Source organism: Gadus macrocephalus, chromosome 11 (genome assembly GCF_031168955.1).
Source record: "Gadus macrocephalus chromosome 11, ASM3116895v1".
NCBI classification, from domain to species: domain Eukaryota; kingdom Metazoa; phylum Chordata; class Actinopteri; order Gadiformes; family Gadidae; genus Gadus; species Gadus macrocephalus.
The window spans coordinates 996734-1020634 of NC_082392.1; the positions used below are offsets into that span (position 1 = coordinate 996734).

At 53.2% G+C, this 23901-nt stretch overlaps 2 protein-coding genes across 2 annotated transcripts; both read left to right on the plus strand.

The window, feature by feature from the left end:
- The first annotated feature begins 2036 nt into the window (after nt 1-2036).
- On the plus strand, nt 2037-13404 carry slc2a11b (solute carrier family 2 member 11b). The gene is made up of 12 exons (XM_060065705.1): nt 2037-2483; nt 3120-3218; nt 3943-4103; nt 4192-4316; nt 4421-4550; nt 7067-7215; nt 8171-8358; nt 11018-11128; nt 11202-11303; nt 11515-11590; nt 12059-12186; nt 12679-13404. The coding sequence occupies exons 1-12, from the start codon at nt 2406-2408 to the stop codon at nt 12886-12888; spliced, it is 1557 nt and encodes a 518-aa protein (XP_059921688.1). The 5' UTR covers nt 2037-2405; the 3' UTR covers nt 12889-13404.
- A 287-nt stretch (nt 13405-13691) lies between these two features.
- On the plus strand, nt 13692-23816 carry rbm19 (RNA binding motif protein 19). The gene is made up of 24 exons (XM_060065622.1): nt 13692-13852; nt 13970-14152; nt 14259-14372; nt 14598-14630; nt 14902-15139; nt 15421-15665; nt 15747-15806; nt 15961-16039; nt 16163-16234; nt 16330-16539; nt 17077-17207; nt 17469-17590; nt 18358-18454; nt 19215-19325; nt 19770-19970; nt 20276-20345; nt 20429-20595; nt 20761-20821; nt 21230-21309; nt 21525-21580; nt 21779-21895; nt 22159-22264; nt 22670-22790; nt 23515-23816. The coding sequence occupies exons 1-24, from the start codon at nt 13817-13819 to the stop codon at nt 23601-23603; spliced, it is 2799 nt and encodes a 932-aa protein (XP_059921605.1). The 5' UTR covers nt 13692-13816; the 3' UTR covers nt 23604-23816.
- Nucleotides 23817-23901: the final 85 nt, after the last annotated feature.

Sequence of the window (23901 nt, forward strand, 5' to 3'; positions counted from 1 at the left end):
CCGCCCTCATAGAGCCCGCCCTCATAGAGCCCGCCCTCATAGAGCCCGCCCTCATAGAGCCCTCATAGAGCCCGCCCTCATCGAGCCCGCCCTCATAGAGCCCTCATAGAGCCCGCCCTCATAGAGCCCGCCCTCATAGAGCCCGCCCTCATCGAGCCCGCCCTCATAGAGCCCGCCCTCATACCGCCCTCATAGAGCCCGCCCTCATAGAGCCCGCCCTCATAGAGCCCGCCCTCATAGAGCCCGCCCTCATAGAGCCCGCCCTCATAGAGCCCGCCCTCATCGAGCCCGCCCTCATAGAGCCCGCCCTCATAGAGCCCGCCCTCATAGAGCCCGCCCTCATCGAGCCCTCATAGAGCCCGCCCTCATAGAGCCCGCCCTCATAGAGCCCGCCCTCATCGAGCCCGCCCTCATAGAGCCCTCATAGAGCCCGCCCTCATAGAGCCCGCCCTCATAGAGCCCTCATAGAGCCCGCCCTCATAGAGCCCGCCCTCATAGAGCCCTCATAGAGCCCGCCCTCATAGAGCCCGCCCTCATAGAGCCCGCCCTCATAGAGCCCGCCCTCATAGAGCCCGCCCTCATAGAGCCCTCCCTCATAGAGCCCGCCCTCATAGAGCCCGCCCTCATAGAGCCCGCCCTCATAGAGCCCGCCCTCATAGAGCCCGCCCTCATCGAGCCCGCCCTCATAGAGCCCTCATAGAGCCCGCCCTCATAGAGCCCGCCCTCATAGAGCCCGCCCTCATAGAGCCCGCCCTCATGGAGCCCTCATAGAGCCCGCCCTCATAGAGCCCGCCCTCATAGAGCCCGCCCTCATAGAGCCCGCCCTCATAGAGCCCGCCCTCATCGAGCCCGCCCTCATAGAGCCCGCCCTCATAGAGCCCTCATAGAGCCCGCCCTCATAGAGCCCGCCCTCATAGAGCCCGCCCTCATAGAGCCCGCCCTCATAGAGCCCGCCCTCATAGAGCCCCTTCCCTAGGGCCCCTGGGGAGAGGGCTAGGGCCCCTTCCCTAGGGCCCCTGGGAGGGGCTAGGGCCCCTGGGGAGAGGGCTAGGGCCCCTTCCCTAGGGCCCCTTCCCTAGGGCCCTCTCATGGTAAACAGGAGCCATCCGTCACATCTCTGCTGAACGGGGTTTCACGGATGAGGTGCATACTGGCTCTGTGACCCGGGGACCTCCCGTACTGGGATGAGTGGGAAGCAGAAGGCTTGTGACGCAGTGCCGTCACACCGGCCCCCGCTCAGTGGAGGGCTAGACGGAGGGTCTTCACTAAAAGTTTAACTGTAATAATATTTACATTTCTGTTAACACTGAAATCAAAGAAGCGAGTTATACCTCCACTTCACTACGCGTGAGGACATCAGGCTGTGTTATAGCATATTCATTCTCCATAACATGAGTCATGACCACAATGAGCCGATTCATCGCCTGTTGATTCAGGATGCCGATCCCTCTGTTGCTAAGGGCAACCACCAGATCAAGCGAGGGGTCATGTGATGGGATCCCCTGAGGCCGTGATGCAGCCTCTGGGCTGAGCGGGATGTTAATCACATCCAGCAGTAGTAAAGGTTTCTCTTTTTAAGCAGGTGACCATGATGACTCTGAACCAGGCCGGGGGGGGCCCAGCAGAGAGGAAGGTATGATACAGTAACAACCTTTACACGGAGAGCTGCTCTCGTGACCAAACCGCCCATCACGTAGCAGGCCGGTCTGAGGCCTCACTGTCAGCGGTTGCATCGTTAAATAATGCAATCTGTCTCCGATGCACGATTTCATCACGTTTCCTATATTGCAATTCGTTAACAGTGCATGTCCTGCTGCAAATCTACATATTTAAAATAAATAGATGTTGCTGTCGCACAGATATCCTTTCTGAGACCAGACGATGGTATTTAAGACTTTCAATTAATGAAATTAGTCAAATGAATCTAACATGATGCAAACATGACGATTGTTAATAATCGTCTTGTCTGCTCAATAACTTACCACATTACATCCATTCGGCATGGCGGTTGGTGTACCAAAAACACATCTGCACAACTTCACATAAAGTACTATTAAAGTGCCACCAAAAGCCACAACAGAGACACATGTGAGTGTTCGACCAAGACCAGTTCTTCGGATTGTCTCCTACAGGTTGAACTTGTGTCTTTCTGAGAAGATTGAGTACGCTATGCACTGTGAACTCTAAATATCGTGCAGCATCAGAGAGTTAACTAACGAGGTTACGCCCAGCGGTCCACTGACAGAGCTGTGTTTGTCTCTCTGGTGTAAGGGTTAGAGCTAGGTCTGTTCATTCCAGTCCACCAGCTTCTCACTCAATGCAGAGCGTACTCTGCCAAGCTCCATTTTAAAGTTAAGAGAACATCAAATTCGGATGATATTGTTACAGTTTCCGTACTTAAAATAATGGACCGAGCGGCTAAAGAGGTGGATGAGAATGAATCTCTGATCAGAAGCCCTGACGGACCTGAGGAACGCCTCAAGGTAGGTCTGCCTTTAGTGCAGGGTTCCCGACCTCTTCTGTTCCAAGGACCGGCATATTCATAAATAATGTGGAGGACCGGTAGTCAATTTTAAAGCCGGTATTTTAAGATGCATCATCTTTAAACAAAGGATATGGCTGTTTTTCAAGATGGTTTATTTGCCATAATCACAACAATTAGGCAACAGCAATGAAATGCGGGTCTCAGGGTCCTTTAACAATGCAATAATATAAAAAAGACAATTTATAAGAGAAACACAAGAAAGATCACCTGAGACTTCAATAAACACAAAGTAGTGCAAAGACACAGTGCATTTACGGTGCTTCATTTACAGTGGTTTAGTTGCATATTGATCGATTTTATGTCTGTGTTTGAAATAACCTGACTTGTATAGCCTAAGTTATAAAATAGATATTTTTATGATTTTATTTCAAGGCCGAGTACTAAGGGGTCCAGGGACCGGAGCCGGTCCAGGGACGGAGGTTGGGAACCGCTGCTTTAGTGGGTTCAGTGAGGCAGACAGGCTGCTGCGGTTGATATCGGTTCACCTTACAAGGTTGTACGAAATGAACGTCCATATTTTGTCCAACCTGGTCGACGTTATGCCTGTTTTCTTTCCTTTTTTGCCACGTTTTAGTTCCCAAACCGATCCCTTGTGTTTGCGGTGTGTGCAGCCTGCATAGGAGGGACCTTTCAGTACGGCCTCAACGTCTCCGTCATCAACGGCCCCTCCCAGGTATCAACCACCTGGACTCACTGGGGGAGGGGGTGGGAGGACGTCCAATACGTTGTGTAATAAACCCGTAGCGCTCAATACTTCCTACCGTTATTCAAGGCTGATTGTAGAAAGGGCTGTTCTTGTTACTTCTACATTGTAGAGCATAGCCCGTGGTTGTTTGTCTGTGTGTGTGTGTGTGTGTGTGTGTGTGTGTGTGTGTGTGTGTGTGTGTGTGTGTGTCTGTGTGTGTGTGTGTGTATGTGTGTGTGTCTGTGTGTGTGTGTGTGTGTCTGTGTGACTGCGTCCTTGCGTCTGTGTGTGTGTGTGTGTGTGTGTGTGTGTGTGTGTGTGACTGCGTTCTTGCGTGTGTGTGTGTGTTTGTGTCTGTGTGTGTGTGACTGCGTGTGTGTGTGTGAATGCGTCTTTGTGACTGTGTGTGTGTGTGTGTGTGACTGCGTGTGTGTGTGAATGCGTCTGTGCGTGTGTGTGTGTCTGTGTCTGTGTGTTTGTGACTGTGTGTTTGTGTGTGTGCGTGTGTGTTTGTGTGTGCGTGTGTGTGTGTGTGTAAGTGTGTGACTGCGTCTGTGCGTGTGTGTGTGTGTGTGACTGCGTGTGTGTGTGTTTGTGTGACTGCGTCTGTGCGTGTGTGTGTGTGTGTGACTGCGTGTGTATGTGTGTATGCGTATTGCGTAGATGTACCCTTTATCTGTACAGTCCATTGATTACTTCCTGTTCCCTGCAGGCTGTGCAGACCTTCATCAATCACACCTGGCTGGAGCGCTACCAAGCGACCATCCCGGGTCACACCCTCACCCTGCTGTGGTCCACCATCGTGTCCATCTTCACCCTGGGGGGCCTACTGGGGGGGTGCATAGGGGGGACCCTGTCAGTCAAGCTGGGCAGGCGAGTACCTCAGAGAGGAAGGCTTTACCTTTCGTGTTGGAGTGTGTCTTTAAATGGTGATGTTGAAGACCCATCGTTTGCGCTGCAGGAAAGGCTCTCTGTTGGCCAACAATGGGTTTGCCATCGTTGCTGCGCTGCTCATGGGCCTCAGCGCCCCCACGGGGCTGTTTGAGCTGCTCATTGTTGGGCGATTCCTCAGTGGATTAAACGCAGGTGAATACATAGCGTGACTATTGTTCTAGATCGTTAGTCGTGTCTGTGGGAGAATTCCGACCCAGTGCCTGACGTTGTGTCCGCCGGTCCGCCGCCTCCTCCAGGGATCGCTCTGTGCGTCCAGCCGCTCTATCTTGGGGAGATCGCCCCGACCGCGCTGCGCGGCTCCATCTCCATCGGCACCGTCGTCTTCATCACCGGGGGGATCCTAACGGGACAGCTCCTCGGACTCAAGTGAGCGATGGCCACACGATGCTTACACCTGATCACACACCTGATCACACACCTGATCACACACCTGATCACACACCTGATCACACACCTGATCACACACCTGATCACACACCTGATCATTCACCTGATCATACACCTGATCACACACCTGATCATACACCTGATCCGTCTCCTGGCTCCAGGGTTCCCTGGAGAGCAGTGGTTAGACGGGACCTCTAGCTGGTGTGGAGGGATCCGTCTGTTGACAAGGAAGCATGTGGGGGTTAGACAGTAGGGAGGAGGAGGGTTAGACAGTAGGGAGGTGGAGGGTTAGACAGTAGGGAGGAGGAGGGTTAGACAGTAGGGAGGAGGAGGGTTAGACAGTAGGGAGGTGGAGGGTTAGACAGTAGGGAGGTGGAGGGTTAGACAGTAGGAAGGAGGAGGGTTAGACAGTAGGGAGGTGGAGAGGGTTAGACAGTAGGGAGGAGGAGGGTTAGACAGTAGGGAGGTGGAGGGTTAGACAGTAGGGAGGTGGAGGGTTAGACAGTAGGGAGGAGGAGGGTTAGACAGTAGGGAGGTGGAGGGTTAGACAGTAGGGAGGTGGAGGGTTAGACAGTAGGGAGGTGGAGGGTTAGACAGTAGGGAGGTGGAGGGTTAGACAGTAGGGAGGTGGAGGGTTAGACAGTAGGAAGGAGGAGGGTTAGACAGTAGGGAGGTGGAGAGGGTTAGACAGTAGGGAGGAGGAGGGTTAGACAGTAGGGAGGTGGAGGGTTAGACAGTAGGGAGGTGGAGGGTTAGACAGTAGGGAGGAGGAGGGTTAGACAGTAGGGAGGTGGAGGGTTAGACAGTAGGGAGGTGGAGAGGGTTAGACAGTAGGGAGGAGGAGGGTTAGACAGTAGGGAGGAGGAGGGTTAGACAGCAGGGAGGTGGAGGGTTAGACAGTAGGGAGGTAGAGGGTTAGACAGTAGGGAGGAGGAGGGTTAGACAGTAGGGAGGAGGAGGGTTAGACAGTAGGGAGGAGGAGGGTTAGACAGTAGGGAGGAGGAGGGTTAGACAGTAGGGAGGTGGAGGGTTAGACAGTAGGGAGGAGGAGGGTTAGACAGTAGGGAGGAGGAGGGTTAGACAGTAGGGAGGAGGAGGGTTAGACAGTAGGGAGGTGGAGGGTTAGACAGTAGGGAGGAGGAGGGTTAGACAGTAGGGAGGTGGAGGGTTAGACAGTAGGGAGGTGGAGGGTTAGACAGTAGGGAGGTGGAGGGTTAGACAGTAGGGAGGAGGAGGGTTAGACAGTAGGGAGGAGGAGGGTTAGACAGTAGGGAGGTGGAGGGTTAGACAGTAGGGAGGAGGAGGGTTAGACAGTAGGGAGGAGGAGGGTTAGACAGTAGGGAGGGGGAGGGTTAGACAGTAGGGAGGTGGAGGGTTAGACAGTAGGGAGGAGGAGGGTTAGACAGTAGGGAGGAGGAGGGTTAGACAGTAGGGAGGAGGAGGGTTAGACAGTAGGGAGGAGGAGGGTTAGACAGTAGGGAGGAGGAGGGTTAGACAGTAGGGAGGAGGAGGGTTAGACAGTAGGGAGGTGGAGGGTTAGACAGTAGGGAGGAGGAGGGTTAGACAGTAGGGAGGTGGAGGGTTAGACAGTAGGGAGGAGGAGGGTTAGACAGTAGGGAGGAGGAGGGTTAGACAGTAGGGAGGTGGAGGGTTAGACAGTAGGGAGGAGGAGGGTTAGACAGTAGGGAGGTGGAGGGTTAGACAGTAGGGAGGAGGAGGGTTAGACAGTAGGGAGGAGGAGGGTTAGACAGTAGGGAGGAGGAGGGTTAGACAGTAGTAGGGTTAGACAGTAGGGAGGAGGAGGGTTAGACAGTAGGGAGGAGGAGGGTTAGACAGTAGGGAGGAGGAGGGTTAGACAGTAGGGAGGAGGAGGGTTAGACAGTAGGGAGGTGGAGGGTTAGACAGTAGGGAGGTGGAGGGTTAGACAGTAGGGAGGAGGAGGGTTAGACAGTAGGGAGGAGGAGGGTTAGACAGTAGGGAGGTGGAGGGTTAGACAGTAGGGAGGTGGAGGGTTAGACAGTAGGGAGGTGGAGGGTTAGACAGTAGGGAGGAGGAGGGTTAGACAGTAGGGAGGAGGAGGGTTAGACAGTAGGGAGGTGGAGGGTTAGACAGTAGGGAGGTGGAGGGTTAGACAGTAGGGAGGAGGAGGGTTAGACAGTAGGGAGGTGGAGGGTTAGACAGTAGGGAGGAGGAGGGTTAGACAGTAGGGAGGAGGAGGGTTAGACAGTAGGGAGGTGGAGGGTTAGACAGTAGGGAGGAGGAGGGTTAGACAGTAGGGAGGTGGAGGGTTAGACAGTAGGGAGGAGGAGGGTTAGACAGTAGGGAGGAGGAGGGTTAGACAGTAGGGAGGTGGAGGGTTAGACAGTAGGTGAACTCTGAATAAGTGAGTCTTGAGTCTTCAGCAGGACGCTGGTTCCGGACCGCCGATCACAGGCCTGAGCGGGGCTTCAGACGCTTCCCGCGCCTCAGGGTTCGACCCCCTCCTGTCTGTGCAGAGAGCTGCTGGGCGATGAAGGCCTCTGGCCCCTCCTCCTCGCCACCACCTGCCTCCCGGCCCTGCTGCAGCTCGTCGCCCTGCCCTTCTGCCCCGAGAGCCCTCGCTTCCTGCTGATGGACCGCGGCGACGAGGCGGCGTGTGAGGAAGGTACCGTCACCTGATGGGGCAGGCGGCTGCATGTGATGAGGCTGTTACAGGGCCATGTCCAGGGCCGGTGCTGGCCGTTTCGGTGCCCTGCGCTAGCGGGGGGGGGGGGGGGGGGGGGAGCCTCTTTTTAACATATTAGGTAAAAACATCTAATTTGCCGAAATTGAGTGATAGGTTATACAATTAAGAAAAAACAACGGTGGGCCTCTTCATAACTAATTTATATATTTTTGTAATTCAATAATGAATTCATTATTTTATTTTTTATTACATTTACATTTACATTTAGGGCATTTAGCAGACGCTTTTATCCAAAGCGACTTACATTAAGTACATTTGTCATAAGAAGTGAAACTATATATCGCTGTCGGTACAGTGAAGATGGTCATAGAGCCAAGTGCAAGTACTAACAATCGCCCATTCCCCGTGTACAGCAATGCTAGCAGCTACTGCAGATGTTACACAATTAAGTACTTTGAATAAGTGCATTGTAGATTAAGTGCGTACAATAAGTGTGTACATTAAGTGCCAGGACGTACAACATACAATGGTGGCTGGAAGGGGCTGGGTAGCTATGCAGAGTCGAGGTGAACTCGGAACAGGTGAGTTTTGAGTCTTTTGCGGAAGCGGTCGAGCGACTCTGCGGTCCTGACATCGGCAGGATCGCAGAGAAAAATGAAGGTTTTTACAAACCTTAATTTTTGGTGCCCCCCCCAGGTACTTGGTGCCCTATCCACTCTGCGTACTCTGCGTACAGGCAGCGGCGGGCCTGCATGCAATCGCATTCTTGTAACAGTGTCATGTCATGTCATTGTCCACACAACCTTTTAGAAATCCCTCTTAAGATATTGTTATTGATTAGCTGAGCACCCTCCCTGTGCAGAACAGGCTGGTTGGTTCTGCAGGATGCACCCAGGAGAGAGTTCATGTGAGGCGTCTGTGTCTCTCTCCGTAGCCCTGAAGCGGTTCAACGGTTTGGACCACTTTGAGAAGGAGAGGGAAGATATGGAGAGTGAGCGGATCCTGGCGTTAGGCGTCCAGACGCTGAAACCCTGGGAGCTCTTTAAAGACCGCAGCCTGCGCTGGCAGCTCCTCACCGTCTTCGTCATCAACTCTGCTCAGCAGCTCAACGGCATAAACGCTGTACGTCCAAATGACCTGCCCTCCACCTAGAGATGTGTTTTAGGAACCATTGATGGTTCACAGCGAGTGCAGACCAACTGGAGGCAGCTGAGTTAGTGTAGTGGTCCTGAGGGTTTAGATAGCAGGAAGGTGGAGGTGATGGAGAACTTAGATAGTAGGGAGGAGGAGGGTTAGACAGTAGGGAGGAGGAGGGTTAGACAGTAGGGAGGAGGAGGGTTAGACAGTAGGGAGGTGGAGGGTTAGACAGTAGGGAGGAGGAGGGTTAGACAGTAGGGAGGTGGAGGGTTAGACAGTAGGGAGGTGGAGGGTTAGACAGTAGGGAGGAGGAGGGTTAGACAGTAGGGAGGAGGAGGGTTAGACAGTAGGGAGGGGGAGGGTTAGACAGTAGGGAGGTGGAGGGTTAGACAGTAGGGAGGTGGAGGGTTAGACAGTAGGGAGGTGGAGGGTTAGACAGTAGGGAGGTGGAGGGTTAGACAGTAGGGAGGAGGAGGGTTAGACAGTAGGGAGGTGGAGGGTTAGACAGTAGGGAGGAGGAGGGTTAGACAGTAGGGAGGAGGAGGGTTAGACAGTAGGGAGGTGGAGGGTTAGACAGTAGGGAGGAGGAGGGTTAGACAGTAGGGAGGTGGAGGGTTAGACAGTAGGGAGGAGGAGGGTTAGACAGTAGGGAGGTGGAGGGTTAGACAGTAGGGAGGTGGAGGGTTAGACAGTAGGGAGGAGGAGGGTTAGACAGTAGGGAGGTGGAGGGTTAGACAGTAGGGAGGAGGAGGGTGAGATAGTAGGGAGGAGGAGGGTTAGACAGTAGGGAGGAGGAGGGTTAGACAGTAGGGAGGAGGAGGGTTAGACAGTAGGGAGGTGGAGGGTTAGACAGTAGGGAGGAGGAGGGTTAGACAGTAGGGAGGTGGAGGGTTAGACAGTAGGGGGATGGAGGGTTAGACAGTAGGGAGGTGGAGGGTTAGACAGTAGGGAGGAGGAGGGTTAGACAGTAGGGAGGAGGAGGGTTAGACAGTAGGGAGGTGGAGGGTTAGACAGTAGGGAGGAGGAGGGTTAGACAGTAGGGAGGAGGAGGGTTAGACAGTAGGGAGGTGGAGGGTTAGACAGTAGGGAGGAGGAGGGTTAGACAGTAGGGAGGAGGAGGGTTAGACAGTAGGGAGGTGGAGGGTTAGACAGTAGGGAGGAGGAGGGTTAGACAGTAGGGAGGTGGAGGGTTAGACAGTAGGGAGGAGGAGGGTTAGACAGTAGGGAGGAGGAGGGTTAGACAGTAGGGAGGTGGAGGGTTAGACAGTAGGGAGGAGGAGGGTTAGACAGTAGGGAGGTGGAGGGTTAGACAGTAGGGAGGTAGAGGGTTAGACAGTAGGGAGGAGGAGGGTTAGACAGTAGGAAGGAGGAGGGTTAGACAGTAGGGAGGTGGAGGGTTAGACAGTAGGGAGGAGGAGGGTTAGACAGTAGGGAGGAGGAGGGTTAGACAGTAGGGAGGAGGAGGGTTAGACAGTAGGGAGGTGGAGGGTTAGACAGTAGGGAGGTGGAGGGTTAGACAGTAGGGAGGAGGAGGGTTAGACAGTAGGGAGGAGGAGGGTTAGACAGTAGGGAGGAGGAGGGTTAGACAGTAGGGAGGAGGAGGGTTAGACAGTAGGGAGGAGGAGGGTTAGACAGTAGGGAGGAGGAGGGTTAGACAGTAGGGAGGTGGAGGGTTAGACAGTAGGGAGGAGGAGGGTTAGACAGTAGGGAGGAGGAGGGTTAGACAGTAGGGAGGTGGAGGGTTAGACAGTAGGGAGGAGGAGGGTTAGACAGTAGGGAGGAGGAGGGTTAGACAGTAGGGAGGTGGAGGGTTAGACAGTAGGGAGGAGGAGGGTTAGACAGTAGGGAGGTGGAGGGTTAGACAGTAGGGAGGTGGAGGGTTAGACAGTAGGGAGGTGGAGGGTTAGACAGCAGGGAGGAGGAGGGTTAGACAGTAGGGAGGAGGAGGGTTAGACAGTAGGGAGGTGGAGGGTTAGACAGTAGGGAGGAGGAGGGTTAGACAGTAGGGAGGAGGAGGGTTAGACAGTAGGGAGGTGGAGGGTTAGACAGTAGGGAGGAGGAGGGTTAGACAGTAGGGAGGAGGAGGGTTAGACAGTAGGGAGGAGGAGGGTTAGACAGTAGGGAGGGGGAGGGTTAGACAGTAGGGAGGTGGAGGGTTAGACAGTAGGGAGGAGGAGGGTTAGACAGTAGGGAGGAGGAGGGTTAGACAGTAGGGAGGAGGAGGGTTAGACAGTAGGGAGGAGGAGGGTTAGACAGTAGGGAGGAGGAGGGTTAGACAGTAGGGAGGTGGAGGGTTAGACAGTAGGGAGGAGGAGGGTTAGACAGTAGGGAGGTGGAGGGTTAGACAGTAGGGAGGAGGAGGGTTAGACAGTAGGGAGGAGGAGGGTTAGACAGTAGGGAGGTGGAGGGTTAGGCAGTAGGGAGGTGGAGGATTAGACAGTAGGGAGGTGGAGGGTTAGACAGTAGGGAGGAGGAGGGTTAGACAGTAGGGAGGAGGAGGGTTAGACAGTAGGGAGGAGGAGGGTTAGACAGTAGGGAGGAGGAGGGTTAGACAGTAGGGAGGAGGAGGGTTAGACAGTAGGGAGGAGGAGGGTTAGATAGTGGAAAGGTTATTATCATACTGAACAACTTTTGTTCCTTCCAGATTTATTTCTATGCAGATTCTGTGTTCAGGCAGTGTGGTATCGCTGCCGATAAGATTCCATATGCGACTGTGGGCACCGGCGCCTGTGAATGCATCACTGCGCTGACCTGTGTGAGTACGAGCTGTACCTTTATACGGGGGGGGGGTGGGGGGCTGCGGCGGTCTCATGACGCGTGTCTTCCAGGGGCTGCTCATCGACCGCCTGGGCAGGAGGGTGTTGATCGTGGGAGGGTACTTCCTGATGTCCGTCTGCTGCGTTGGGTTCACCCTGTCCCTGACCTACCAGGTAACGGCCACTAGGGGAACACTTCATGAACCACGAGGGAAAGGGTGTCAGCAGCGAAATGAAGGCAGAATAACTATAGCTATGATTGATTTCTTATTTATAATAACAACTTTATCACTGATTTATTTATACTTTATAAAGAACAACATTTTACTTCTTACATTTCATCTATTTCTGTCAGACAATTTATTTTTTGTCGTCGCTCCATCAGGACGCCAGCACCGCCCTGCCCTATGTGAGCATGGCCTGCATCTTCGCCTTCATCCTGAGTTTCGGTTTGGGACCAGGTAACGCCTGCCTCACTAAAGGCTTGGTTCCACGTTGACGCAACGCAATGACGACGCAATCGCATCGACAAAGTCTTGAACCTGTTTTGGTTCTGCGTCAGGTGTACGTCGGGTTTACGTCAGTGGACCGATAACAGCCCTTGCTGCTGCGTCGCCTCGACGCAAGGTTAAAATTTTTGGGAGGCGCAAGGAGGGTCTGCAAGGACGTAAGGGGTCCCTAACCCCTTTGCGTTGCGTCAACGTGGAACCATAAATAAGCCCTTCTCTGGAGATAGCTGCAGGGTCCTGACTCCCTGCTGTCTCATGCTTCTGATCCACGGCCAGCTTGTCTCTGTGTGAAGGTGGTGTAACTAACATCCTGTCTCTGGTGAAGGTGGTGTAACTAACACGTGTCTCTAATGAAGGTGGTGTAACTAACATCCTGTCTCTGGTGAAGGTGGTGTAATTAACACCTTGTCCCTGGTGAAGGTGGTGTAACCAACATCCTGAACACGGAGCTCTTCACCCAGACCACGCGCCCAGCCGCGTACATCATCAGTGGGGTGGTGAGCTGGCTGAGCTTCTTCACCGTAGGGATGGTCTTCCCCTTCATCGTGGTGAGCGGTCACAGCAGGACGTTTACCTTCAGGGCATTAAGCAGACGCTTTTAGTTCACCTTCGTTAAAGGGCCTTATTTCATTGGACTTACTGTTGATTCAACCCTCTGCATGTGCAGGCAGATTCCCCCTCGGGCCAAATAAAGAGCCATTCTATTCTATTGTATGAAGGGGAATCAGAGAGGCTTTCTGTCTCAGACTCAGGGTGCAGACTCAGGGTGCAGACTCAGGGTGCAGACTCAGGGTGCAGACTCAGGGTTTCAGACTCAGGGTTTCAGAGTTAGGGTGCAGACTCAGGGTGCAGACTCAGGGTGCAGACTCAGGGTTTCAGACTCAGGGTTTCAGAGTTAGGGTGCAGACTCAGGGTGCAGACTCAGGGTGCAGACTCAGGGTTTCAGAGTTAGGGTGCAGACTCAGGGTGCAGACTCAGGGTGCAGACTCAGGGTGCAGACTCAGGGTTTCAGCCTCAGGGTGCCGTGTGGTTTCCCCCAGAACGGGCTGCAGCAGTACTCCTTCCTGGTGTTCCTGGTGGTGTGCATCGGGGCGGGGGCATACATCCTCTTTGTCGTCCCGGAGACCAAGGGTAAGACCTTCCTGGAGATCCACCAGGAGTTCCAGATGGGAGAGGAGAAGGAGAAACCATCGCCTCGACTGCTCTATGAACACACAGGAGGGGAAACCATCGCCTCGACTGCTCTATGAACACACAGGAGGGGAAACCATCGCCTCGACTGCTCTATGAACACACAGGAGGGGAAACCATCGCCTCGACCGCTCTATGAACACACAGGAGGGGAAACCATCGTGTCAACTTATATGGACCACCGTGTTGACCGCTCTATGAACTCACAGGAGGGGAAACCATCGTGTCGACCCATCTGTGAACTCACAGGAGGAGAAACCATCGTGTCGACCCATCTGTGAACACACAGGAGGTGAAACCATCGTGTCAACTTATATGGACCACCGTGTTGACCCCTCTATGAACTATCGTGTCGACCCCTCTATGACCACAGGAGGTGAAACCATCGTGTCGACCCGTCTATGAACACACAGCTCTGCCCTTGAACAAGTCAACTCAGGTCATCACGACAGCTGAAGATAACAAGAGGATTCTTACTGAATACTTTTCTACTGGTCAAAGACTGTTTTGGGAAGTCTGTAATGAAATGCACCATCTTGAAATGCTTTAATTTTTAATAAAGTTGATAATATTTACATTTCATGCTTCATCATTCTTCATAGTTCATTGTTACTCACAAAAGCCAGTAATATAACTGTTATGTGACATATGATAATATATACTATATTTTATCATAATAAAGGACAATATCATTTGGAGAATTTTTAATGGTCAGTGATAAAACCATTTTAAATATTTAAATTTATTCATGTGTTCGTCACATCGTTGTTGTCAGTGAAACATGAATACATAAATCCATTTAAAATGAACTGCTTTCCCTGACCGCTTTCACGTGTCAAAACGTATGAACTGCGTACGCATGCGTACTTACGGCACAGTAAGCCCCTCCCACATCAATGGCGACCTCGGGTTAATACCATGCTTGTTTGTTGACATCTTCTGTAATACCAAAGTTCGGTGAATAATAATACTTTTATTTAAGCAAGGATGTCGCGACTCATCGTTAAGAACCTTCCTAACGGGGTAAGTCCTTCACCCAGCGGCTACATCGTCTGGTTCGGCTTCGGTCCACTCTGAACCGGAGCGACGAGCAGCCTGTCCTCTCTGTACCCATGTTGAGGTGCTCTGTTGTCATTATAGATGAAGGAGGAGAGGTTCCGGGAACTGTTTGCTGCCATCGGAACGCTAACAGACTGCACGTTAAAGTTTACGAAGGATGGCAAGTTTCGTAAGTTCGGTTTTGTTGGATATAAAACGGAAGAAGATGCTGTCAAAGCGCAGCAACATTTCAACAGGAGCTTCTTGGACACATCGAGAGTTACAGTAAGAGATGATGAGGGTCAACCTCCATCCTTATATAAGCCTTTTATGTTTCCATGCCTGTAGCTATTCGTGTAAACATCTTGAGTTCTTCACTTGTTCTGTTCAGGTGGAGATGTGTAAGGCGTTTGGCGACCCCTCAAAAACCAAAGCCTGGAGCAAGCACAGCCAGACCGCAGCTCCGCCGGCACCCGCTGTCGTGAGAGACACAGACAGCCTGAAGGTAAACCCTGACCCTAGCCCTAGCCCTGACCCTAACCCTGACATAGCGCAGCATCTCTAACTTCACCTTAAAACGAATGAATCACAACTGACCGACCAATCCGCTTAACCGCACTGAATAAGTGTCACTTCAGCACGTGAAGGTGGTGGCCTAACATAAGAGGACACAATGATCACGGTCTCCGAGTGTTGAAATGTAAAATGTCTTCTGTCATTTCGTCCACAGAAAAAGAAGCCGTCCATCAAGAAACTCGATGAAGTAAGTGGTTCCTTTTGGCTTAATAAAATACGATTTATTTAGAGATCCCTCTTCCACAGACTGATTATGTGATAATTTGCTTGTAAAGCAGAGTGTTTGTCCCTGCTGTTGTCTACCGGGCGTGTTATTACTGCAATAAAGGACAACGAATAGAAACGATCGTCCACACACCAATCTGAATCCTGCAGGATTGTATTGATAGATATGAATGTATTCAATAGACCTAGCGGTTCTAGGCAGCACACGGTGACCTTTGACCTCTGACCCCCAGTTGGAGGAGGAGCCAGCCTTCAGGGAGTTCGTCTTGGTTCACACAAAACGAAACCAAGTGCCCACCTGGGCCAACGACTCGACCCCCCTGGAGAGCAGCCGGCCGCCGGCCAAGGCTGAGCCCCGGGTCGCCAGGAAACCCGCCGACGATGATGACTACCTTAACTTCGACTCGGACCAGTCAGAGGACGAAGAGCAGGAGGAGGAAGAGGAGGAGCAGGGAACTGGCGCAGAGCCAGGTGGGCTCTCCGTTCCCCTGTTGGGGTTGATTTGTTACTAAGATGATGATGATAAAAACCTTTATGTACATCACCTTGCACAGATACTTCAAATCATTATGGGAACGATATATCAAAACAACGTTAAAAAAAGTAGCAGACGTTAATATTACTAGAAGGTGTTTATGTAAAGACTTACCATTTTGATCAATGAGAGTTTAAGATCAGTAGAAAGAATAACATAAAATGAAAGTAAAATCTGATAAAACGGATGATAATATAATGGCTGTTTCTGGGTTCAGCTGAGACCAAGGAGGCTCTGAAGAGCGGCCTGTCAGACATGGAGTACCTGAGGTCCAAGGTGGCCCCGACGGAGGAGACCATGGAGGAGGAGGAAGAGGAGGGTGGGGAGGAGGAGGAGGAGGGAGAGCGGACCCCTGGGGCTCAGGTGGACAGCGCTTATGAGAGTGGGGACAAAGACGGCCTCCCCCAGCCCGCTGCAACCCCCGGGGGGGAGAAGAAGCGAGGCAAAAAAGCCAAGCAGGAGGTGAACACTCACACGTTACCACACACGCGTTATTCCGTCTTTGCCCCGCCCGCCCCCTGACCCCGGCCCCCTGTTGTGCAGACGGAGCCCGCCACGGACTTCACGGTGAAGCTGAGAGGAGCTCCGTTCACCATCAAAGAGGTGAGCACAGAGGACCGCTCTGATCATCATGCTCTTTTTCTTTTGTGGTCATTTTCGAATTCAAGGTGAAGAGCCTTGAATTGTTTGTTCTCTACAACCTGGATGCGACGGTTTTCATTAATGATGACCTCTGTTTCCTCTGTTGTCATGACAGCAACAAATCCGAGAGTTCATGACCCCTCTGAAGCCGGCCGCCATCCGCATCGGACGCAACGAGAGTGGCAGCCGAACCGGTGTGTGGACCGCTCCTCCTTCCTCTCCTTCGTCCTTCCTCTTCCTCTCTGCTGTGAACTGGTGCTGGTGTTTATGGGTAATGCGTCCTTGTGTTAACTGTGTCTCTCTCTCTCTGCTCCCAGGGTACATTTATGTTGATCTGCAGTCGGATGCAGAGGTGGACAAGGCCCTCCAAAAGACCAACGACTACATGGGTGGGTTCTATAAGCACCAGTTGTTTAACACGCGTTGGTAAAGGTGCGTAATAAAGTGTGTGTACGTATGACTCACTGAGGAACGGTCACCCCAGGCGGACGCTACATCGAAGTGTTTCGCGTGGACGGCTCCAAGGACAGCGCCTGGAAGAAGAAGAGGGAGAAAGAGGCTGAGCCGAACTTCGCCAGGGCGCTGAAGGAGGACGAGGAGGAGGAAGACGTGGCCGAGTCGGGCCGCATCTTCATCAGGAACCTGCCCTACACCTGCAGCGAGGAGGACATCAAGAACCTCTTCACCCGGCACGGTGAGTTGACACGTGGATTCAAATACAATGAAATGTCTATGCAGTATAGGCGTCGGCGAGTACGCGGTCTATGCGCTGATGCGATACCGTCATATGACGGTACTATACATGCAACAAACATCACAAAGACGTGTGGTGTTATGCTGCGTTCGTTAGGTCGGAGGTGGGAAGTTGGAATGGGAAACGCGTGATCTCCGACTAGCGTGTGTTCGAGCTACCAAGTCGGAAACACATGGATGCTCACGCTTAACTACAAGAATACAAATGTATTATTATTATAAATGTATATGATCTACTTCTGAAAAAATAAATAGTTGACAGTAAGTGAGCCGACTCTACATTGCGGTCATCGTAATAGAACCCTTCAATAAGAACAAGGTCTTCAGTAGTTACAATGCTAGATGCTGCATCGGGATACACTCGGTATCGGCCGATACTTATTGGTATCGGGAAGGAAAAATTGGATCGGAACATATCTACAAATGACCCAAAGAAAGGTGTTGCTCCCCAGAAGGCTAACGAGGTGCTCCCCTGCAGGGCCGCTCTCCGAGGTTCTGTTCCCCATCGACAACCTCACCAAGCAGTCCAAGGGGTTCGCCTTCGTCACCTACATGATCCCCGAGAACGCCGTGTCGGCCATGGCCCAGCTGGACGGCCACGTGTTCCAGGTGAGGGCACGCTCAGGAGGTAGGGCGGGTTGGCCGGTAACCGGAAGATCGCTGGTTCGATCCCCGGCTCCTCCTCGCTGAGGGTGGAGGTGTCCCTGAGCGAGACGCCTCCCCCTGACTGCTCCCGACCAGCTGGCTGTCGCCCTGCGTGGCTGACTCCGCCGTCGGTGTGTGGATGTTGTAATATTGTAAAGCCCTGAGTGGCCACTGGTTGGGAACACGCTGTAGGAATGCCGTCCATTGACCTTTCACCTCCTGCAGGGGCGCATGCTGCACCTGCTGCCCTCCACCCTAAAGAAGGAGAAGGAGGACGCGGCCGAGGCGGTCGGAGGCTCCTCCTTCAAACGGCAGCGAGACGCCAAGAGCAAAGCGGCCAGCAACAGGTACGCATCTCATTAGGGTGGAACTGACCTGTGAACCTTGACCTGTGAACCTTGATACGCATCTCATTAGGGTGGAACTGACCTGTGAACCTTGACCTGTGAACCTTGATACGCATTTCATTAGGGTGGGACTGACCTGTGAACCTTGATACGCAGACCTGTGAACCTTGACCTGTGAACCTTGATACGCATCTCATTAGGGTGGAACTGATCTGTGAACCTTGACCTGTGAACCTTGATACGTAGACCTGTGAACCTTGATACGCAGACCTGTGAACCTTGATACGTAGACCTGTGAACCTTGATACGCAGACCTGTGAACCTTGACCTGTGAACCTTGATACGCATCTCATTAGGGTGGGACTGACCTGTGAACCTTGACCTGTGAACCTTGATACGCATCTCATTAGGGTGGGACTGACCTGTGAACCTTGACCTGTGAACCTTGATACGCATTTCATTAGGGTGGCAATGACCTGTGAACCTTGATACGCAGACCTGTGAACCTTGACCTGTGAACCTTGATACGCATCTCTTTAGGGTGGAACTGACCTGTGAACCTTGACCTGTGAACCTTGATACGCAGACCTGTGAACCTTGATACGCAGACCTGTGAACCTTGACCTGTGAACCTTGATACACATCTCTTTAGGGTGGTTATGACCTGTGAACCTTGATACGCATCTCATTAGGATGGTATTGACATGGAGCCTATGTTAATGACCTGTGACCTTTGTTTTCAACTCTACTGTATACCTCTCCTTCAGCTCCCACAACTGGAACAGCCTGTTCGTGGGGACCAATGCCGTGGCAGACGCCATCGCCGAGAAGTACAACACCACCAAGAGCCAAGTGCTGGACCACGTGAGTAGCCTCCTCTCTGAGCGGCCTGGACCCCAGCAGGTCCAGCTCTCGGAGCTCCAGGTGTGACTACAGGTGGACGGGTGGTTAGCTACCGTGAACCAGAGCCCTCACACGTACCTCCCACCTGGTCGCCCTCACTGCGCCTCAGCGTACACTGAGAGATGCTGCAATACTTTATTCACCCAAAGTTGACCACTAGCGAAGGCTCCACAAACCCATGTGTGTGTTTCTATGATTGAGTTTATTCTAGTATCTGACGGCACCAAGGAGCTCTGTTCTGTGGCTCTGGGGGGCCGCGTGTCCGCGTGTCATCGTGTGTCCCTCTGTCCGTGTGTCCCTCTGTCCGTGTGTCCCTCTGTCCTCTGTCCGTGTGTCCCTCTGTCCCTGTGTCCCTCTGTCCGTGTGTCCCTCTGTCCCTGTGTCCCTCTGTCCGTGTGTCCCTCTGTCCCTGTGTCCCTCTGTCCGTGTGTCCCTCTGTCCCTCTGTCCTGTGTCCGTGTGTCCTTCTGTCCTCTGTCCCTGTGCCCGTGTGTGACCCTGTCCTCTGTCCCTGTGCCCGTGTGTCCCTCTGTCCTCTGTCCTGTGTCCGTGTGTCCTTCTGTCCTCTGTCCTCTGTCCCTGTGCCCGTGTGTCCTTCTGTCCTCTGTCCCTGTGCCCGTGTGTCCTTCTGTCCTCTGTCCTGTGTCCGTGTGTCCTTCTGTCCTCTGTCCTCTGTCCCTGTGTCCGTGTGTGACCCTGTCCTCTGTCCTCCGTCCCTCCAGGAGTCCCGGGGCAGTGTGGCGGTCCGTATGGCCCTCGGGGAGACGCAGATCGTCCAGGAGACACGACAGTTCCTCCTGGACAACCGGGTGTCCCTGGACTCCTTCAGCCAGGTGGGTCCTCCTGCTCCCCAAACCCCCTCCCCCTGCTCCCCAAACCCCCTCCTCCTCCCCCTGCTCCCCAAACCCCCTCCTCCTCCTCCTCCTCCTCCTCCTCCTCCTCCTCCTCCTCCCCAAACCTGCTGGTGTCTCCTCTGACCTTCTGATCTCCCCCCTCTGACCTGCTGGCGTCTCCTCTGACCTGCTGGTGTCTCCCCTGACCTGCTGGTGTCTCCTCTGACCTGCTGGTGTCTCCTCTGACCTGCTGGTGTCTCCCCTGACCTGCTGGTGTCTCCTCTGACCTGCTGGTGTCTCCCCTGACCTGCTGGTGTCTCCTCTGACCTGCTGGTGTCTCCTCTGACCTTCTGATCTCCCCCCTCTGACCTGCTGGTGTCTCCTGACCTGCTGGTGTCTCCTCTGACCTGCTGGTGTCTCCCCTGACCCTCTGATCTCCCCCAGGCGGCGGCGGCCCGTAGCACCACGGTGGTGCTGGTGAAGAACCTCCCGGCGGGGGTCACCCAGGAGGAGCTGGAGGCGGTGTTCGCGCCCCACGGCTCCCTGGGCCGCCTGCTGCTGCCCCCCTCGGGGCTCACCGCCATCGTGGAGTACCTGGAGCCCACCGAGGCCAAGAGGGCCTTCATGAAGCTGGCCTACAGCAAGGTGGGGGGGGGGGGGGGGGGTGGAGTCTGGTCCTTAACCAATACAAACGAGCAGATGGGTGGAGGAGGAGAGGGAGAAGGAGAGTCTGCACCACGGGGGGGGGGGGTAGAATCTGGGTGGCTCGTATTTCCCGCCCAATCTGGCAACACTGCCCACCTGCCCATACATGTGCGCTAATCTGGCAACGCTGGCTGCAGGGCCTAGCGCCTCCCTCAGCAGACCCATGGTAGAGCGAACCCAGCCTGAGTGCTGGGTGCGGTTCCCAGGCCGGCCGACCACTGACCTTCTCCCCATCTCCCCCCCAGTTCCAGCACATCCCGCTGTACCTGGAGTGGGCCCCAGGGGGGGTGTTCAGCGCTGCCCCGCCCACAGCCGGTACGGTGCCTCCTCACGCCGTCCAGAAGGTCGTGGTTGGTTGTTCACCGAGCAGTGATTGACGTGAGCTCTGTGTCTGGTAGATGTGTCCACGACGTCGAGCGCTCCTGCGCCGCAGGGAGACGCAGCCATGAAGGAGAAGAAGAAGGAGGAGGAGGAGGAGGAGGAAGAGGAGGAGGAGAGCGTTCCTGGGTCCACCCTGTTCGTTAAGAACCTGAACTTCAGCACCACTGAGGAGACGCTTCAAGAGGTGGGCAGAGCAGGGTCGGAAATATCATATTAAAATACAAGCTGCAACCTCTCCCCTCCCCCCTTTCTCCTCCTCTCTTCTCCTCTCTCCTCTCCACTCCTCTCCTCTCCTCTCCTCCTCTCTCCTCTCGTCGTTGACTCATGTTGAATATAATTTTGTTGGCAGACATTCGCCAAATGTGGCAAAGTGACCTCCTGCACGGTGTCCAAGAAGAAGGACAAAACGGGTACGTTTCACAATGTTTAATTTCTTATCCGCACCAGAGTTCTTGATGGAGAAAGTCCCTGTATTGATGGCAACAGATGCAAATACGGATGCAAATAAGTGTTCATCAATGTCTAGTGTGCTGATGCCTGCATGTATATCTTTATCGTTGTTTATCAACATCTCTTAATTATGCCATTCTTTTATACTGTAAAAAATAAGTATTTTAAATAATTCTGCAACTCACCAGAAGGGGGCGACAGTTCATCCAAAATAAAATGTTCATCATCAGTCGTCCCAAATTCTCGAATCTTGCAGGACTTCACTTCCAGGTCCTTGGAAGATAATAGATAAATCTTTGTGGGCATGTTCACATCAATATCAGGAAGTAAGATCTCTAACACTGTCCCCGTGTGATTTCTACTTCCAGGCAAGATGCTGTCCATGGGCTACGGTTTCGTCCAGTACCAGAAGTCCGAGTCTGCCCAGAAGGCCATGAGGCTGCTGCAGGTACAGACTCATTCACCCAGCGAGGGGCTGCTGATATAGTGGCCCTCGCTTCACTGCTTCTTACCTTCCATGAGTCATTAATGACAGCTGATACCGAGGTCCTTCTACATTTGTACCTTGGAATAATTCGATAGCATCTGAGGGTTAGTATACGGAGCCTCCTCAAAGCTGTGCCTCTACGGCGGGATTGACCCTTCTCCCCTTCCGTCCTCCAGCACTGTTCTGTGGACGATCATCAGCTGGACATCAAGATCTCTGAGAGGGCCATAAGGTGAGAGGATGCTCATAAAACCTTAACGAGTATGCTCGTTAAAGAATAATTGGCAAGATATTATGAATTATTATAATTCTTATGAAATATGATCATGTGTGAGTTCTGGATTGAACCCGATGTGTATTAGAGAGAATAACATTATCATTATTATTATCCTTCATAATGTTGTGGTGCTTTTGTCCCTCTCGTCTCCAGGGCTGATCAGGTGACCCACAAGAAGAAGCAGGCTGACAAGAAGCAGACGGGAACTAAGATCCTGGTCCGCAACGTCCCCTTCCAGGCCTCGGTCCGGGAGATCAGGGAGCTGTTCAGGTGAGCCCGCGCCCCCCCCCCCCCCCCCTCTCTCCCTCCTCTCCCCTTTCCCCCCCCCCCCCCTCTCTCCCTCCTCTCCCCTTTCCCCCCCCCTCCCTCCCCCCTCTCTCCCCCCTCTCTCCCTTCCCTCTGTCTCACATCACAGCACGGCTCCATTTTGTCTACAAAATATTTGAACACAGGTTAAGTGTTAGATGAGGGTTTCCCTTCATCATCGCTCCTCTCCTCTCCTCTCCTCCCTCCTCGTTTCCTCTCCTCTCCAGTACGTTCGGTGAGCTCCAGACCGTCCGTCTCCCTAAGAAGTCGGCAGGTGATGGATGTCACCGCGGCTTCGGCTTCATCGACTTCCTGACCAAGCAGGACGCCAAGGTGAGGGCATGAGGTTCACATGAGGACGGCCGACCGTGTGCACTTATGTCAGGGTTTACCTTACGTTGATGCCATTCATATTTAATGAGTCTAGTGGTCGACCGTTGCCCTGTCAGAAGGAGGTTAGGGTCCAGAAGGGGCTCTTCTGGTCGTGCGTTATCGAACCCTTCATCCTGTAGGGTGGCCGGGGACATGCTCCTAGGGCCCCCTGATTAGGACTAAAATCTGAATTGCGATTATCTTTCCCGACGTTGTGATTTGTCCTCGCGGCTGACGGTGACCGTTTCAGAGTCCATCACTGAGATGAACATGCAGTCCATGTGGTGAATCCCTCTTCACATGTGACGTGGATGTGCGCTGAGGTCATGGGGTCATGAGGTCATGTGTGTACTGTTGCGTCTGCAGAAAGCGTTCACGGCGCTGTGCCACAGCACCCATCTGTACGGCCGGCGGCTGGTGCTGGAGTGGGCGGACGGCGAGGACGCCGTGGAGACGCTGAGGAAGAAGACGGCGGAACACTTCCACGGTACCGCAGCGGAATGAGGCGCCATGCTAACGCCGGACAACATGAACTATGAACAGGAACATTTCTGACTAATGGGCTGATTTTGTATCTCTCTCATCTCCCTCTCTCTCTTTCTATGTCTGTCTCTCTTTCTTGTCTCTCTCGTGTCTCCTCTCTCTCTGGTCTCGGATCTCTCTTGTGTATCGCTCTCTCTGGTCTCTGTCCTGTCTCTCCCTCCTGTCTCTCTCTCTGGTCTCTCCCTCTCTCTGGTCTCCCTCCTGTCTCTCTCTCTCTGGTCTCTCCCTCCTGTCGCTCTCTCTCTGGTCTCTCCCTCCTGTCGCTCTCTCTCTGGTCTCTCCCTCCTGTCTCTCTCTGGTCTCCCTCTCTCTGGTCTCTCCCTCCTGTCTCTCTGGTCTCTCTCTGGTCTCTCCCTCCTGTCTCTCTGGTCTCTCTCTGGTCTCTCCCTCCTGTCTCTCTCTCTCTGGTCTCTGTCCTGTCTCTCTCTCTGGTCTCTCCCTCCTGTCACTCTCTCTGGTCTCTGTCCTGTCTCTCTCTGGTCTCTCCCACCTGTCTCTCTCTCTCTCTCTCTCTCTCTGGTCTCTGTCCTGTCTATCTCTCTTGTCTCTCTCTCCTGTCTCCCTCTCTCTGGTCTCTCCCTCCTGTCTCTCTCTCCCTCCTGTCTCCCTCTCTCTGGTCTCTGTCCTGTCTCTCTCTCTCTGGTCCCTCCCTCCTGTTCCCTTCTCAGTTGTGGATAAGAAACGTCGCCGGGCCGAGTTGATGGAGGGGATCATTGAGTCGATAGAGACCGGCGGAGCAGAAGACCAGAACGCGTAGCTTTGTTGTTGATCAAAATGTTTTACAATACACAATGGTTTGGTGAACCGCGGGATTTCCTGTGGACGTGTGTTAAAAAACGAAGTGTATGTTAAAGCACTACCAACGTCCTTCCCGAGATTGCAAATGTCCTGTTTGACATGATATCAAGAGGCATTACGACTATTGTAGTAGGCCTAATTTTATGTATAAATAAAATCGAATGATTTATAATTACGTTCATGATGTATTTATTTGTCTTTGTGTGGTAAGACGAGGGTCTTTTATTTTGAAGGAGCGATTTGTGATCACATGACCA